The following is a 17,129-nucleotide window of genomic DNA, read 5'->3' on the forward strand; positions in this document are numbered from 1 at the left end:
TTTAATAATTGTATATGTTTCTATAAGATCCCCCCTCATCCTTCTTCAGACAAAATTCCAGCATCTGCTGTCTCCCGCCTCATCTTCATTTTGAATGGTACTTGGCTTCACAATGCCTTCATTAAACAAATAGCAATGGATTAAAAATTAAAAAATAATCTGTCTTAAACAGGGAAAGACATTTAACATTCCTCAAGTCTGCAGAGGCCGCTCCAGGTACCCGTTTCGGTAACCTGAAGCTTCCCTTTAATATAGTCGGGGGTTTAATTTAATTTATTTTAGGAAACTATGAGTAGCAGACTCATGCTCCATTACAACCTAAATAAGACTGCATATATTAGTCATAGTCATACAGCGTGTAAACAGGCCCTTCAGCCCAACTTGCCCATGCTGAGCAACATGCCCCATCTACGCTAGTCCCACCTGCCTGCATTTGGCCCATATCCCTCTAAATCTACCCTATTCATGTACCTTCCTAAATCCTATTTAAATGCCTCGATAATACTTGCCACAACTACCTCCTTGTAGCTTGTTCCATACACCCGCCACCTTTTGTGTAAAAAAAAAGTTACCCCTCAGACTCCCATTAAATCCTCCCGCCCCCCCTCACCTTAACTTATATATCGTCTGGTTCTCAATTCCCCGACTCTGGGTAAAATAATCTCTGCATTTACCCGATCTATTCGTCTGATGATTACACCTCATCCTCCTGCGCTCCAATATCGTTTGATACTCAGATCAGGCCCGGGTGAAGGGGACTTTACTTAAATGGGCTGCCCTGCTTCTTCTGAAAGCTGCAAAATCAAATCTTATTGAGAACTTCTTATTGAGGCACACACAATTTAAATGTTGATTTCAGGTGTAGGCTCCAGTGTTCCCTTTGGAAGATGGTGGAGAGAGGGAAGCAGATTATTCCCGTGCCACATAGGATTTAGAGGGATGTGGGCCAAAAGCAGGCAGGTGGGACTAGTGTACATGGGGCATGTTGGTTGACGTGGGCAGATTGGGCTGAAGGGCCTGTTTCCATGCTTTATGACTATGATCTATTATTCACCATATGCAATTCCTACTGGAAGATGTCAAAATGGGGCTTAGGAATGACGTTATCCACTGCTTGTTACTAATAAGAAAACAGCCACTCAGTCACCAGGTTATGCAATGCACTTATGTAATACCTCTTACAGTGAAATGTTACCCTCAATACAAATGTATGTCAAAATCCTCTTCTGCAATGTGGCTTTGGCAACATAGACATCTTGGGGAATTCCACTACTTTCTGTGGGAAGCAACGAGTCGGTCCATATATGGGAAGAATTTATTAAATTATACAAAGGGTTTCAGGGCATGTTGGAAAACATCTCATATTCCTGCAACGTTCCTGCAAGTCTACCAGGAATCTGCGCTGCACGTCAGATTCAATGCTGTTTGGATTACTGTCAGACAGTGAAGAAACTGGCATTGTTTGGGTCCCTAGACTCAGGTGTGTTCACCTCTGCCTCAAATCCTTTTAGCAAGGTAGATGAAACAGTTCCCATCACACTCGAGTTTATGCACTTTGGAAATTGCTTCAAGATTCATTCCCTCCAACCCGTCTCAATTCTATCATGGGTTTCTAAATCCTGGCCGTAATGGGAAACAAATTGCATGATTCCATTCTAAGCACAACTTCTATGTTCGGAAAATTCACCCTATCTTTTCTTCTTGTGGTTTTATAAACCTCCAGGATATCATCCTTCTGCTCCCTGTGCTACGGGGAATAGATCCCGACCCTGCCCAACCTCTCCCTGTAGCTCAGGCCCTCAACTCCTGGCAATATTCTTACAAAATAGACACAGAATGCTGGAGTAACTCAGCAGGACAGGGCAGCATCTCTAGATAGAAGGAATGGGTGCAATTTCGGGTCGAGACCCTTCCACAGCCATTCCCTCTATTCACTGCAAATATCCTTAGAAATCTCTTTTTGAAATCATCTCATTATGTCTTGGTGATGTATTTCCTACAGCAGGTTAGCAAAAACCGCGCACAATACTCCAAGCCTCACAAGCATTTTGTACAACTGGAACATAACGTGCAGATCTCCCAATGATCCAAAAAAAAAAACTAATCAAACTCCTGCACTTTTACCTAGACCGCATGGAAAATAAAGTTTTTCACTGTAACCATCCGAGCACAACTAGTGAATAGTGCTGAACTACTATTGGAGACCCTTGGACTACCTTTGATCGGATTTCATTGACTTTATCTTGCACTAAACATTATTTATGTTATTCCCTTTATCATGTATCTGTACACTGTGGATGGCTTGGTTGTAATCATGTATTACATGGCCGATTAGGAAAAGGGGAGATGCAACGAAACCTGGGTGTCATGGTACACCAGTCATTGAAAGTAGGCATGCAGGTACAGCAGCAGGCAGTGAAGAAAGCGAATGGTATGTTAGCATTCATAGCAAAAGGATTTGAGTATAGGAGCAGGGAGGTTCTACTGCAGTTGTACAGGGTCTTGGTGAGACCACACCTGGAGTATTGCATACAGTTTTGGTCTCCTAATCTGAGGAAAGACATTCTTGCCATAGAGGGAGTATAGAGAAGGTTCACCAGACTGTTTCCTGGGATGGCAGGACTTTCATATGAAGAAAGACTGGATAGACTCGGCTTGTACTCGATAGAATTTAGAAGATAGAGGGGGGATCTTATAGAATCTTACAACATTCTTAAGGGGTTGGACAGGCTAGATGCAGGAAGATTGTTCCCGATGTTGGGGAAGTCCAGAACAAAGGGTCACAGTTTAAGGATAAGGAGGAAATCTTTTAGGACCGAGATGAGAAAAACATTTTTCATCAGAGAGTGGTGAATCTCTGGAATTCTCTGTCAACGAGTGTAGTTGAGGCCAGGTCATTTTCTATATTTAAGAGGGAGTTAAATGTGGCCCTTGGGGCTAAAGGGATCAGGGGGTATGGAGAGAAGGCAGGTACAGGATACTGAGTTGGATGATCAGCCATGATCATATTGAATGACGGTGCAGTCTCAAAGGATCGAATGGCCTACTCCTGCACCTATTTTCTATGTTTCTATGTATTGTCTTTCCGCTGACTGGTTAGCATACAACCATAGCTTTTCACTATACCTTGGTACACGACACTAAAGAAAATTCAAACTCATCTCAAGACGCATAATAATGAAGCAATATTAATATTTTTGAAAATGGATTAAAAGATCCGGTTTTTGCTCTCAAATTAAGATTCAATTTTACAGAATCTGCTTAAAGCAGAAAGGGATGCATTATTCTGCACGATAATACATTGCGGAAACTTGCACCCGCAAAATTAAACGGATAGTAAACGGACGATTGTAAAGGAAAGGAGTTAAAAATTCAGGGATTGAGATCAAAGGCCAAGATTATTGTCGAAAAAATTCACTGGAAAGTACCCTTTAAAATTAGACTGGAATCTTCTTCGTCATCTCTGTCGGCTGTATCTTACAGAAAAACATTTCATGAGTAGCTTCCTGTTATTGTCACTTTTGCTCTGCTGGCCAAATAACAGTGGCAAGGAGGAAGGAGACCCCTGGGTAATGCAGTTTTTTTTGTAATGTGATAAGCATTTCATTTGAAAGGCACATTGTGTCTGAGTGATGGTTCCTGCAACTCAGTGATGACTGTGCCTGATTGCAGCAAACACTTGGCCTCGACGGAATTACCGGTCGAGAGATCAAAGTAACGGCCAGAAGTCCTTGAACATGCGCCAGACAAATTTGTAAGAGTGACGAGAAAAGTGCGCCGAATTCAACACGTTTCTTGGAGAGTTTGCGAGAAAATTGTGGGCATAGAAATTAGGTGCAGGAGTAGGCCGTTCGGCCCTTCGAGCCTGCACCGCCATTCAATATGATCATGGCTGATCATCCAACTCAGTATCCCGTACCTGCCTTCTCTCCATACCCCCCCGATCCCTTTAACCACAAGGGCCACATCTAACTCCCTCTTAAATATAGCCAATGAACTGTGGCCTCAACTACCCTCTGTGGCAGAGAGTTCCAGAGATTCACCACTCTCTGTGTGAAAAAAAGTTCTTCTCATCTCGGTTTTAAAGGATTTCCCCCTTATCCTTAAGCTGTGACCCCTTGTCCTGGACTTCCCTAACATCGGGAACAATCTTCCTGCATCTAGCCTGTCCAACCCCTTAAGAATTTTGTAAGTTTCTGTAAGATCCCCTCTCAATCTCCTAAATTCTAAAGAGTATAAACCAAGTCTATCCAGTCTTTCTTCATAAAAGACAGTCCTGACATCCCAGGAATCAGTCTGGTGAACCTTCTCTGCACTCCCTCTATGGCAATAATGTCCTTCCTCAGATTAGGAGACCAAAACTGTATGCAATACTCCAGGTGTGGTCTCACCAAGACCCTGTACAACTGCAGTAGAACCTCCCTGCTCCTATACTCGAATCCTTTTGCTATGAAAGCTAACATACCATTCGCTTTCTTTACTGCCTGCTGCACCTGCATGCCTACCTTCAATGACTGGTGTACCATGACACCCAGGTCTCGCTGCATCTCCCCCTTTCCCAATCGGCCACCATTTAGATAATAGTCTGTTTTCCCGTTTGTGCCACCAAAACGGATAATTTTGGATGGTTTTAGTTTGAATAATACGGCAGGGTAATGAGCCCTTTGACCCACCAAGTCCATGAAAACTGTTGATCACCGTGTTCTCACCAGTTCCATGTTATCCCACTTTCTCATCTACTCGCTACACATTGGGGGCTATTAACCCACTAGCCCACCCCTCTCTTGGGATGTGGGGGAAGCTGGAACGCCTGGTGAAAACCCAAGCGCCCAAGTGCAGAACGTGCAAACAGTGAGTGGCAGTGATGCAGCTGGTGCTTCACACAGCTCCAGAGACCGGGGTTCAATCCTGACCTCGGCTTCTCTCTGTGTGGAGTCTGCACGTTCTCCCTGCCCACGTTTCCCCCCGTGTGCTCCGGCTTCCTCCCACATCCCAAAGACACGTGGGTTCGTAGGTTATTTGGCCTATAGATTTGTGCTTGGTGAGTTGATGAGAAAGTAGGATAAAGTAGGACTAGTGTGTGAGAAGGAACTGCAGGTGCTGGTTTTACACTGAAGAAAGGCACAACATGCTGGAGTAACTCCAGTCAGGCAGCATCTCTGGGGGAGAAGTCGGTGACATTTTGGGTGAAAACCCTTCAACAGAAGGGTCTCGACCCGAAACACCAGATATTGTCACGCCGAACAACCGCGCCGCCCACGGGAACGCTCCCCAGTCAGCTCAACTCGCCCCACAAGCCACCCGGGAGGCTACGGTGAAGCTGGGTGGCAAGACCTGCTTGGGCCGAAGGAGCCTCAGCGGCGGTGGTGATGAGAGCCTCGGCGGCAACGGGAGCCTCGTTGGCGGAGGGGCCTCGCGGTCCACTCGCGATCAGCGGTCGATGAGCGCGAGGGGGAACCGTTGTGAAGAACTGTGGAGGACCCGGCATGGGGGGGGCTGTCGTGAACAACAATGGGGACCCAGCATGGGGGGGGGGGGGGGGACGGTGGGAGAACAAAGTATAGAAGTTGGGATGTAAAGTTAAAATTGTACAAGGCATTGGTGAGGCCAATTCTGGAGTATGGTGTACAATTTTGGTCGCCCAATTATAGGAAGGATGTCAACAAAATAGAGAGAGTACAGAGGAGATTTACTAGAATGTTGCCTGGGTTTCAGCAACTAAGTTACAGAGAAAGGTTGAACAAGTTAGGGCTTTATTCTTTGGAGCGCAGAAGGTTGATAGAGGTTGATAAAGACTTGATAGAGGTTTTTAAAATGATGAGAGGGATAGACAGAGTTGACTTGGAAAAGCTTTTCCCACTGAGAGTAGGGAAGATTCAAACAAGGGGACATGACTTGAGAATTAAGGGACAGAAGTTTAGGGGTAACATGAGGGGGAACTTCTTTACTCAGAGAGTGGTAGCTGTGTGGAATGAGCTTCCAGTGAAGGTGGTGGAGGCAGGTTCATTTTTATCATTTAAAAATAAATTGGATAGTTATATGGACGGGAAGGTTATGGTCTGAGCGCAGGTGTATGGGACTAGGGGAGATTATGTGTTCGGCGCGGACTAGAAGGGTCGAGGTGGCCTGTTTCCGTGCTGTAATTGTTATATGGTTATAAAGTGGGGGTGGGGACGGGGGAGGGCACTCTAGGTTAGAATCCTCTGTCTAGGGGATAAGCCTGTGTTTGTTTGTTTTTGTTCATTGTTCCGGTGAAGGCGTTGTGTACACAGCAGCCAGCCAACAGTCGCTTGCAGTTTGCTTTTTGTTTTCACTTTTAATTTCAAGTTTGTGTACCTTGTTGTGTTGGGTGATTCACGCTCAGCATAGATTTGGCGTGCCAAATAGACTATTTCCATTCCACTGTAGGTCTAAACTAAACAATGCTCCATTTCCAGCTCTCAGTAGGAATAGCTGCTTTTCATGAGACACTCGATTATGGAGGTAATCAAGTCAAGTCAAGTTTATTTGTCACATACACATACGAGATGTGCAGTGAAATGAAAGTGGCAATGCTCGCGGACTTTTGTGCAAAAGACAAACAACAAAACAACCAAACAAATTATAAACACAATCATAACACACATATTATTTTACATAATAAATAATGGAAGGAAAAACGTTCTGTAGAGTTAGTCCCTGGTGAGATAGGCGTTTACAGTCCGAATTGCCTCTGGGAAGAAACTCCTTCTCAACCTCTCCGTTCTCACCGCATGGCAACGGAGGCGTTTGCCTGACCGTAGCAGCTGGAACAGTCCGTTGCAGGGGTGGAAGGGGTCTCGTGGGAAAGGAAAAGTTCAAGAGCCATACCTGAGCCACATCTTCATGCTTATTCCACTTGACGGAGAGCAGCAGTTTGGGCAGTGACTGCGGAAAGTTTTCCCTGCAGTCATATCGCAGAGTCCATATTAAATCCATCTCATTTTCACACAGTTGAGACAACGGATCGCGTTCCATGATTTCTTTCAGTTCAATGTGCAATTTCTTCCATCCTCGGCCCTGAGTGAACAATTGCAAGTAACACGTTAAGCCAATGTCCAATCCAAGTCCTAACACCAGGATTACCTTGCTAAAGGTACACAAAAATGCTGGAGAAACTCAGTGGGTGCAGCAGCATCTTTGGAGCGAAGGAAATAGGCAACGTTTCGGGCCGAAACCCGGAAAGAAATAGGCAACGTTTCGGGCCGAAACCCGGAAGGAAATAGGCAACGTTTCGGGCCGAAACCCGGAAGGGTTTCGGGCCGAAACGTTGCCTATTTCCTTCGCTCCATAGATGCTGCTGCACCCGCTGAGTTTCTCCAGCTTTTTTGTGTACCTTCGATTTTCCAGCATCTGCAGTTCCTTCTTAAACACCTATGTCTATGAAACCGCCAGGAGAATTTGTAGTGTTTAAGAAGGAACTGCAGATGCTGGAAAAACGAAGGTACACAAAAAAGCTGGAGAAACTCAGCGGGTGCAGCAGCATCTTTGGAGCGAAGGAAATAGGCAACGTTTCGGGCCGAAACCCTTCTTCAGGCCTTTGTCCTTGCTAAATTTCTCTTAAGTGTCAATGTTCTGTCCTGTTATGTGCATTCCTCTGCTAATCATGGTCTTAATGTGAAGGATCACACATTCAGGACAGAGAAGAGATAGAAAACATAGAAAATAGGTGCTGGAGGAGGCCATTTGGCCCTTCGAGCCTGCACCGCCATTCATTGCGATCATTGCTGATCATCCACAATCAGTAAACCTTGCCTGCCTTCTCCCCACACCGGTTCAATCCCGATTACAGGTGCTATCTGTGCGGAGTTTGCACGTTCTCCCTGTGGCCATGTGAGTTTTCTCTGGATGCTCCGGTTTCCTCCTACACTCCAAAGACTTGCAGGTTTGTAGGTTAATTGGCTTTGATAAAATTATATAAATTGTTCCTAGTGTGTGGAATAGTGTTAGGTACGGGGTGATCGCTGGTCAGTGCGGTGTCAGTGGGCCGATGGGCCTGCATCCACGCTGTATCTCTAAAGTCTAAACGGCAAAAACGGGAAAGCAGACTATTATCTAAATGGTGGCCGATTGGGAAAGGGGGAGATGCAGCAAGACCTGGGTGTCATGGTACACCAGTCATTAAAAGTAGGCATGCAGGTGCAGCAGGCAGTGAAGAAAGCGAATGGTATGTTGGCTTTCATAGCAAAAGGATTTGAGTATAGGAGCAGGGAGGTTCTACTGCAGTTGTACAGGGTCTTGGTGAGACCACACCTGGAGTATTGCGTACAGTTTTGGTCTCCAAATCTGAGGAAGGACATTATTGCCATAGACGGAGTACAGAGAAGGTTCACCAGACTGATTCCTGGGATGTCAGGATAGTCTTATGAAGAAAGACTGGATAGACTTGGTTTATACTCTCTAGAATTTAGGAGATTGAGAGGGGATCTTATAGAAACTTACAAAATTCTTAAGGGGTTGGACAGGCTAGATGCAGGAAGATTGTTCCCGATGTTGGGGAAGTCCAGGACAAGGGGTCACAGCTTAAGGATAAGGGGGAAATCCTTTAAAACCGAGATGAGAAGAACTTTTTTCACACAGAGAGTGGTGAATCTCTGGAACTCTCTGCCACAGAGGGTAGTTGAGGCCATTTCATTGGCTATATTTAAGAGGGAGTTAGATGTGGCCCTTGTGGCTAAGGGGATCAGGGGGTATGGAGAGAAGGCAGGTATGGGATACTGAGTTGGATGATCAGCCATGATCATATTGAATGGCGGTGCAGGCTCGAAGGGCCGAATGGCCTACTCCTGCACCTAATTTCTATGTTTCTATGCCTATATCTTTGCATGTCATCTTCTTAGCTGAATTCTTGCTTGGCTACTCCATCTCACCCTCTCTGCATTCTTGAACATGACCAAGCACATCGTTTGCCTGCTGCTCAACCTATTCTGCCTAACTTTAGTTTCGAAAGGCCTTCACAATCATATTTCAAGATTCAGTTCGAGCCACAAAACGTACCATGGCTAAACTGGCTTGGTGGCATCAGCAGCATCTTTATGAAGTTGAATCTTGGTACTTGTCGCAATTAGTTTTTATAACACAACTTGCTTTTGTGGTTTAGTTTAGATAACATCTTTGAGTTTGAGTTTAGAAACATAGAAACATAGAAATTAGGTGCAGGAGTAGGCCATTCGGCCCTTCGAGCCTGCACCGCCATTCAATATGATCATGGCTGATCATCCAACTCAGTATCCCGTACCTGCCTTCTCTCCATACCCTCTGATCCCCTTAGCCACAAGGGCCACATCTAACTCCCTCTTAAATATAGCCAATGAACTGGCCTCAACTACCCTCTGTGGCAGAGAGTTCCAGAGATTCACCACTCTCTGTGTGAAAAAAGTTCTTCTCATCTCAGTTTTAAAGGATTTCCCCCTTATCCTTAAGCTGTGACCCCTTGTACTGGACTTCCCCCAACATCGGGAGCAATATTCCTGCATCTAGCCTGTCCAACCCCTTAAGAATTTTGTAAGTTTCTATAAGATCCCCTCTCAGTCTCCTAAATTCTAGAGAGTATAAACCAAGTCTATCCAGTCTTTCTTCATAAGACAGTCCTGACATCCCAGGAATCAGTCTGGTGAACCTTCTCTGCACTCCCTCTATGGCAAGAATGTCCTTCCTCAGATTTGGAGACCAAAACTGCACGCAATACTCCAGGTGTGGTCTCACCAAGACCCTGTACAACTGCAGTAGAACCTCCCTGCTCCTATACTCAAATCCTTTTGCAATGAAAGCTAACATACCATTCACTTTCTTCACTGCCTGTTTATTGATCATTAATTGATTATTGATTATCAGAATATTAATACTGATTATATGGACTATAATAGATTCCCTTGAAATCATCAGTGCCACTTGATGACAAAATGGGGCACAGAACCCATGAATGAATGAATCTCTTTATTGTCATTGCACATGGTACAACAAAATTTAAAAGTCAATCCCACTGTGCGATTCACACAAGAGCAATTTTAAATATATAAGAAACGGTAAAAATATATACATATAAAACATTTTTTTTTTTAAATAAAAATTACAGATAAATAACAATAGCAGCTGAGGTGGAACCATTCAGTTGAATGTGAGTGTTATTTCTTATTTTGCATTGTTAAGTTCACGTATGGCTATGGGGTAGAAGCTGTCTCTGAGTCTGTTTGTGCCAGTTTTGAAAGACCTGTACCGTCTGGCAGAGGGCAGCAGGTGGAACAGGTTGTGTCCAGGGTGGGAAGGGTCCTTCAGGATGTTGGCTGCCCTGCCAAGGCAGCGAGAGCTGAAGATGTCCTTCAGGGAGGGCAGTGGGCAGCCAGTGATTTTTTGTGCGGTGTTGATGACCCTTTGAAGGGCTGGTTCTCCTGTCCGCTGCAGAGCAGCTGGCATACCATGTGGTTATACAGTACGCCAGCACACTCTCGATGGAGCAGCGGTAGAAGGACACCAGCAGCTTCTATATTCCATATAAGTTAACAAGTTCTAGGAGCAGAATTAGGCCAATTGGCCTATCAAATCTATCTGCCATTCAATCATGGCTGATCTATCTCTCCCTCTCAACCCCATTCTCCTGCCTTTGCCCCATAATCCCCGACACCCCATACTAATCAAGAATCTCACAATCTCTGCCTTAAAAATATCCATTGACTTGGCCTCCACCGCCTTCTGTGGCAATGAATTCAACAGATTCACCACCACCAATGTAATGAGGCCGAAAGCCACCAGGTGGCCTCACAGCATGCATCGCGACCTCAGCTACTCATTGACTGCTTAGGAAGGAACTGCAGATGCTGGTTTAAACTGAAGATAAGACACAAAATGCTGGAGTAACTCAGCAGGTCAGATAGTATCAGTACATTTCAATCGGTAACATTCAATTAAAATATTTTAATTACAATCAATTAATTACAATTTATTTAACTGTTGCAATCAGAAATATTTAATCAGTCAAACTAGTTAGAGAACTCGGATGGGGAGGGATGGAGAGAGAGGGAAAGCAAGAGTTACTTTATGTTAAAGAAGATAGACACAAAATGCTGGAGTAACTCAGCGGGACAGGCAGCATCTGTGGAGAGAAGGAATGGGGACGTTCCGGGTCATATAACCATATAACCATATAACAATTACAGCACGGAAACAGGCCATCTCGGCCCTACAAGTCCGTGCCAAACAACTTTTTTTCCCCTTAGTCCCACCTGCCTGCACTCATACCATAACCCTCCATTCCCTTCTCATCCATATGCCTATCCAATTTATTTTTAAATGATACCAATGAACCTGCCTCCACCACTTCCACTGGAAGCTCATTCCACACCGCTACCACTCTCTGAGTAAAGAAGTTCCCCCTCATATTACCCCTAAACTTCTGTCTCTTAATTCTGAAGTCATGTCCTCTTGTTTGAATCTTCCCTATTCTCAAAGGGAAAAGCTTGTCCACATCAACTCTGTCTATCCCTCTCATCATTTTAAAGACCTCTATCAAGTCCCCCCTTAACCTTCTGCGTTCCAGAGAATAAAGACCTAACTTATTCAACCTATCTCTGTAACTTAGTTGTTGAAACCCAGGCACCATTCTAGTAAATCTCCTCTGTACTCCCTCTATGTCAGGGTCGAGACCCTTCTTCAGACTGAAAGTCACGGGAAAGGAAAGAGAGATACAGACGGTGGTGTAGAGAGATATAGAACAAAGAATGAAAGATATGCAAAAAAGTAACAATGATAAAGAAAACAGGGCTGTTTGTTGGGTGAGAACAAGAAGCTGGTGCAACTTGGGTGGGGGAGGGATTGAGAGAGAGGGGGAATGCAGGGGTTTCTTGAAGTTAGAGAAATCAATATTCATACCACTTGGTTGTAAGCTGTACTTACTGCAGTACTTAGATTGTCGCTGCTTCGTGCAATCTCAGCCGCCTTCTCCAAAATCTTCCATTGGCGTTGGTTAAAGGGACAGAAAGAGAAGAAGAAAGATTTAGCATTCAAAAGCAAAAACAATTCTGTTTCGGCAGCACATCGATCCTAGCAAAATCCCGGCTTCTTTCAAGGTGGTTTCAAACATAGAAACATAGAAATTAGGTGCAGGAGTAGGCCATTCGGCCCTTCGAGCCTGCACTGCCATTCAATATGATCATGGCTGATCATCCAACTCAGTATCCCGTACCTGCCTTCTCTCCATACCCTCTGATCCCTTAGCCACAAGGGCCACATCTAACTCCCTCTTAAATATAGCCAATGAACTGGCCTCAACTACCCTCTGTGGCAGAGAGTTCCAGAGATTCACCACTCTCTGTGTGAAAAAAGTTCTTCTCATCTCGGTTTTAAAGGATTTCCCCCTTATCCTTAAGCTGTGACCCCTTGTCCTGGACTTCCCCAACATCGGGAACAATCTTCCTGCATCTAGCCTGTCCAACCCCTTAAGAACGATCAAGCTTCATAAGATCGTAAGTGAGAGGATCAGGATTCGGCCATTCGGCCCATCAAGCCTACTCTGTCATTCAATCATGGCTGATCTATTTCTCCCTCCTAATCCCATTCTCCTGCCTTCTCCCCATAACCTCTAACACCCATACTAATCAGGTATGTATCAATCTCTGCCTCGAATATATCCACTGACTTGGCCTCCACAGCCTTCTGTGGCAAAGAAATCCACAGATTCACCACACTTTGACTGAAGAAATTCCTCCTCATCTCCTTCCTAAAAGAATGTCCTTTAATTAGAGGCTGTGACCTTTAGTCCTAGACTCTCCCACTAGTGGAAACATCCTCTCCACATCCATCTGTACCTTTCTATGAGGTCCCCCTCATTCTTCTAAACTCTAAGCTTCTTGCAGTAACCTGTCGAAATTCCTTGGAGGTGGTGTCACAGGTGGTCAAAAAGGCTTCTGGCCCTTTGGCCTTCATCAGTCAGAGTATTGAGTACAGAGGTTGAGAGGTCATGTTGCAGTTATAGAAGATGTTGGTGAGGCCGCATTTTGAGTATTTGTTCAGTTCTGGGCGCCACCTGATGTTGTCAAGTTGGAAAGACTACAGAGAAGATTTAATAAGAATCTGAAGGGTAACTTTTTTTTACACAAATGTTGGTGGGTGTATGGAATGAGCTGCCAGAAGAGGTAGTTGAGGCAGTTGTGGCAGGGACTATTGCGACTTTTAAGAAACAATTAGATAAGACAGGTTTTGAGGGATATGGGCCAAACGCAGGCAGGTGGGACAAGTAGAGATGGGACATGTTGATTGGTGTGGGCCAAATGGCCTGTTTCCACACTGTATGACTTTATGACATTCAACTCCTGTTCTTGGGCATAAACATTCTCCTCAACTTATCCTGAGGCACAAACTTGGCATAAACTTTTTACCCCTTAGGCCCAGTTTCCAAGCTTTCGAGGCTGAAGTGAACACTTCATTTAAAGACACATTTTTTTCTTCTCCAATTATGTAGCTAGTTACGGGACTTCAATACAAATCCAAACTATTACTGAAGTCTGACATTTAAAAGTATTTTAAAAAGTTAGATAATAGATTTTTCTTTTTGAAATGAGTCCATTCTGTCTGGAAAATCTTTGTCGATCAAATCTGTACTCTTTCCTCGGAATAGAAAAATAGAAAAGTCGCTTTCTTCCAGCAAAAACGAAATTTTCACAGCTTCCATCTGGTTTGTATATTCAATTCAATTCAATTCAATTCAATTCAACTTTAATGTCATTGCACAGATACGAGTATGGGTACAATGAAATGCAGTTTAGCGTCAGTCCGTAGTATAGTGCAATATAGAAATAAAAATAAAAATACAGAATAATCAAACAATAATCGAACAATGTGGACGGAGAGACTGGAGAAATCTATCGGCGGGACTCCGAGTTCAGCAATGTGATGGTATTATTGTAGAAGCTGTTCCTCATCCTACTAGTACGTGACCTGAGGCTCCTGTACCGCCTCCCTGATGGGAGGAGGGCAAACAGTCCATGGTTGGGGTGGGAGGGGTCTTTAATGATCTTCCCGGCCCGTCTCAGACACCGTTTTCGGTGGAGGGCATCCATGGCAGGGAGCGGGGCACTGATGATGTACTGCGCGGTTTTCACCACCCGTTGTAGTGCCTTCCTGTCCGCTACGGTGCAGCTGCTGTACCATACCGTGAAGCAGGTGGTCAGGATGCTTTAGATGGTACAGCGGTAAAAGTTGGTCAGGATCTGGGGGGACAGGTGAGCTTTCTTGAGCCTCCTCAGGAAGTAAAGGCGCTGCTGTGCCTTTTTGATCAGCTTGGAGGTAATGGCCGATGGTGGTTAAAAACGGGAGAGATTCCACTGGCCAGGCTGTTGGTTCTCGAGATTATCAACCAGATGAAGGTGAGGGCAGATCACAGGGTCGGTCATAAGTAATAGGAGCAGAATTAGGCCATTTGGCCCATCAGGTCTACTCCGCCATTCAATCCTGGCTGATCTATCTCTCCCACCGAACCCCATTCTCCTGCCTTCTCCCCACTACCCCTGACACCTGTACTAATCAGGTGTTGGTTGAGTAGAACAAGCAGCAACAACACAGCACAAAAATGGGAAACAATCTCCAAGAGTCCTGTAACTGCATTGACCCACTTGAATTTAATTCAGTCATGGTCCATTGTACTTCCAGTATATATTTTATCATGAAGCAAAGGAACAGTTCTTCTGGTCAGTATTTTTTACTTTCGGCAAGCATTGCAATGTCGGGTTCAGCAGAATTAATGTTTCAGTCAGGCCTGTTTAACAAATGGCTAATCTTGTTTGCCCTTTGCTCTATCTGTGATTAATGAGACACAGTGACCAAGTAACGGACATTGCCCTTTCAGTTCCTGGACCTGGTTGACCTGTAGCGCCTCCCGGATGGTAAGTCCATGGTTGGGGTGAGAACAGTCCTTGGCGATGCTGAGCGCCCTCCGCAGACAGCGCTTGCTTTGGACAGACTCAATGGAGGGGAGCGAGGAAATCGGAGACAGAGCAGTTGCCATACCCAGTTGGTAAGGATGCTCTCGATGGTGCAGCGGTAGAAGTTCACCAGGAAAATGACCAATGCTGAAATGCAACTGGTAAGAAATCTCCCAACAAGATAAAATGACCAATGCTGAAATGATGTTTGGCAGCATCAGTCTAATTGAGATTGGGATAATTGAGGTATAAATCCTGCTGGATCTCCTGGTTGTTAACTATTTTAACTTCCCTTCCCATTCTGTCCTTGGCCTCCTCCATTGCCAGGGTGAGACCAGGCAACAACTGGTGGGACAACACTTCATGTTCCTCTTGGCTCACTTGTAACCCAATGGTATGCACCAGATCCAAGATTCAAGAGAGGTTAATTTCATTTGTCCATGATAGGACAATGAAATTCTTGCTTTGCTTCAGCACAACAGAACATAGTAGGCATTGACTACAGAACAGATCAGTGTGTCCATACACCATTATATAAATATATACACACATGAATAAATAAACTGATGAAGTGCAAATAACAGATCATGGGCTATTAATGTGCAGAGTTTTGTCCGAGCCAAGTTTAATAGCCTGATGGCTGTGGGGAAGTAGCTATTCCTGAGCATTGAATTTTTCATTTTTAAATAATATCCTCCATTCCCCTCTCCCTTGTCAATGCCTGGGTAGAGTAGATGTGGAGAGGAGGTTTCCACTCGTGGGATAGTCGAGGACCAGAGGATGTTCATTTAAGGAGGAAATTACCAGGAATTTCTTCAGTCAAATGGTGGTGAATCTGTGGAATTCTTTGCCACAGACGGCTGTGGAGGCCAAGTCCATGGATAACTTTAAGGCAGAGATAGATATATTCTTGTTTAGTATGGGTGTCAGGACTTATGGGGAGAAGGCAGGAGAATGGGGTGAGAAGGGAGAGATAAATCAGCCATGATTAAATGGTGAAGTAGACGATGGGCCGAGTGGCCTAATTCTTTTCCTATAACTTATGAACTCATGAATTTATAAAGTCTGATTAAACACAATGTCATCTTCGTATAGAAATGTAAAATGTGTTGGGATTGACCTGTTAATAAATATAATAAATTAAATCACAACCAGCTAGTTTGTATTACCATTTGCCAATAAAGTATCGGATTGGTTTAAGCCTCATGGAAGGAAAGAGTTACCCACCTTGTCAAAAGCAGGGTAGAAGATGGGTGCCTTGCTGTATTCGTGGAAGTGGATGTGCAGAGCAGTTGCATTCTCAGTGTATGGATTAGTCTGTGTCGTGCCCATTGGGTTCAACATCTCTTCAAGTTCATCTAAAATCCGGGAACATTAAATGTGAATCACTGACATTTTGAAGGTGACATTCTGAAAATTTTAAACAGTTACGGGCCTGTCCCACTTACGCGACTTTGGCCCGCAAATTACGCGACCTCGTGGTCGCTTGAGGCGTACGGGCACCGTGTGGCCGTGCGGGGCCGCTCCCACTTAGAAGCGCGGAGGGGTATGGAGTTGTGCGGGGCTGGTCCCGACATCGGGCGGGGCGGGGCTCTGAAATTCCTGCAGTGACCGAAATCTTTGCGCGCCAACGGCCTGTCGGCCCGCGTACGCACGCAGGCGCATTGCGATCGTACGCAGCGTCTTGACGGCGTAGCCTAGCGCGCGGCGTTGCCTGATGACATCACCGCCCGGCGTGGCATTGCGCGATGACATCACCGCTTGATGCCGTGTGACGTCCAAATTCAGTCGGCCCGCCTCCTGCCCAGCTGATTTGTAAGCACGACGTAAATGACGTCACGTGCGAACTTCGCGTAAACCCCGCTTCCGGTTGGTCGCGCCAAACGCACGCAATCGCATGCAAGTGGGACAGGCCCTTAAATTGGGGAGATGATGTCCAGGGGGCTATACGTACCCGGAAAAGATGACCAACAGTGCAGTGAGAGGCTGCCGTTCTTCAACTGACCCCTGAAGTCAAACACCATCGTATTCACCCATGCAATTGGATAATGCTGATGGAAAAGACAGACCTGCTTATATATTGGGCTTTTAGACAATAGACAATAGGTGCAGCAGTAGGCCATTCGGCCCTTCGAGCCAGCACCGCCATTCAATGTGATCATGGCTGATCATCCCCAATCAGTACCACATCCTGCCTTC

At 45.1% G+C, this 17,129-nt stretch overlaps 1 protein-coding gene across 1 annotated transcript in view; it reads right to left on the reverse strand.

The window, feature by feature from the left end:
* The window catches only part of pik3cb (phosphatidylinositol-4,5-bisphosphate 3-kinase, catalytic subunit beta), a 279,273-nt gene that overhangs the window by 72,222 nt on the left and 189,922 nt on the right, over positions 1–17,129 (reverse strand). Inside the window, exons 9-12 of the mRNA XM_055646420.1 lie at positions 16,885–16,981; positions 16,158–16,288; positions 11,908–11,961; positions 6,850–7,038 (exon numbers count right to left, since the gene is read on the reverse strand). Of these exons, the coding sequence (XP_055502395.1) occupies positions 6,850–7,038; positions 11,908–11,961; positions 16,158–16,288; positions 16,885–16,981 (471 nt within the window). The remainder of the gene's footprint in view (positions 1–6,849; positions 7,039–11,907; positions 11,962–16,157; positions 16,289–16,884; positions 16,982–17,129) is intronic.

Source organism: Leucoraja erinacea, chromosome 14 (genome assembly GCF_028641065.1).
Source record: "Leucoraja erinacea ecotype New England chromosome 14, Leri_hhj_1, whole genome shotgun sequence".
Taxonomy (NCBI): domain Eukaryota; kingdom Metazoa; phylum Chordata; class Chondrichthyes; order Rajiformes; family Rajidae; genus Leucoraja; species Leucoraja erinaceus.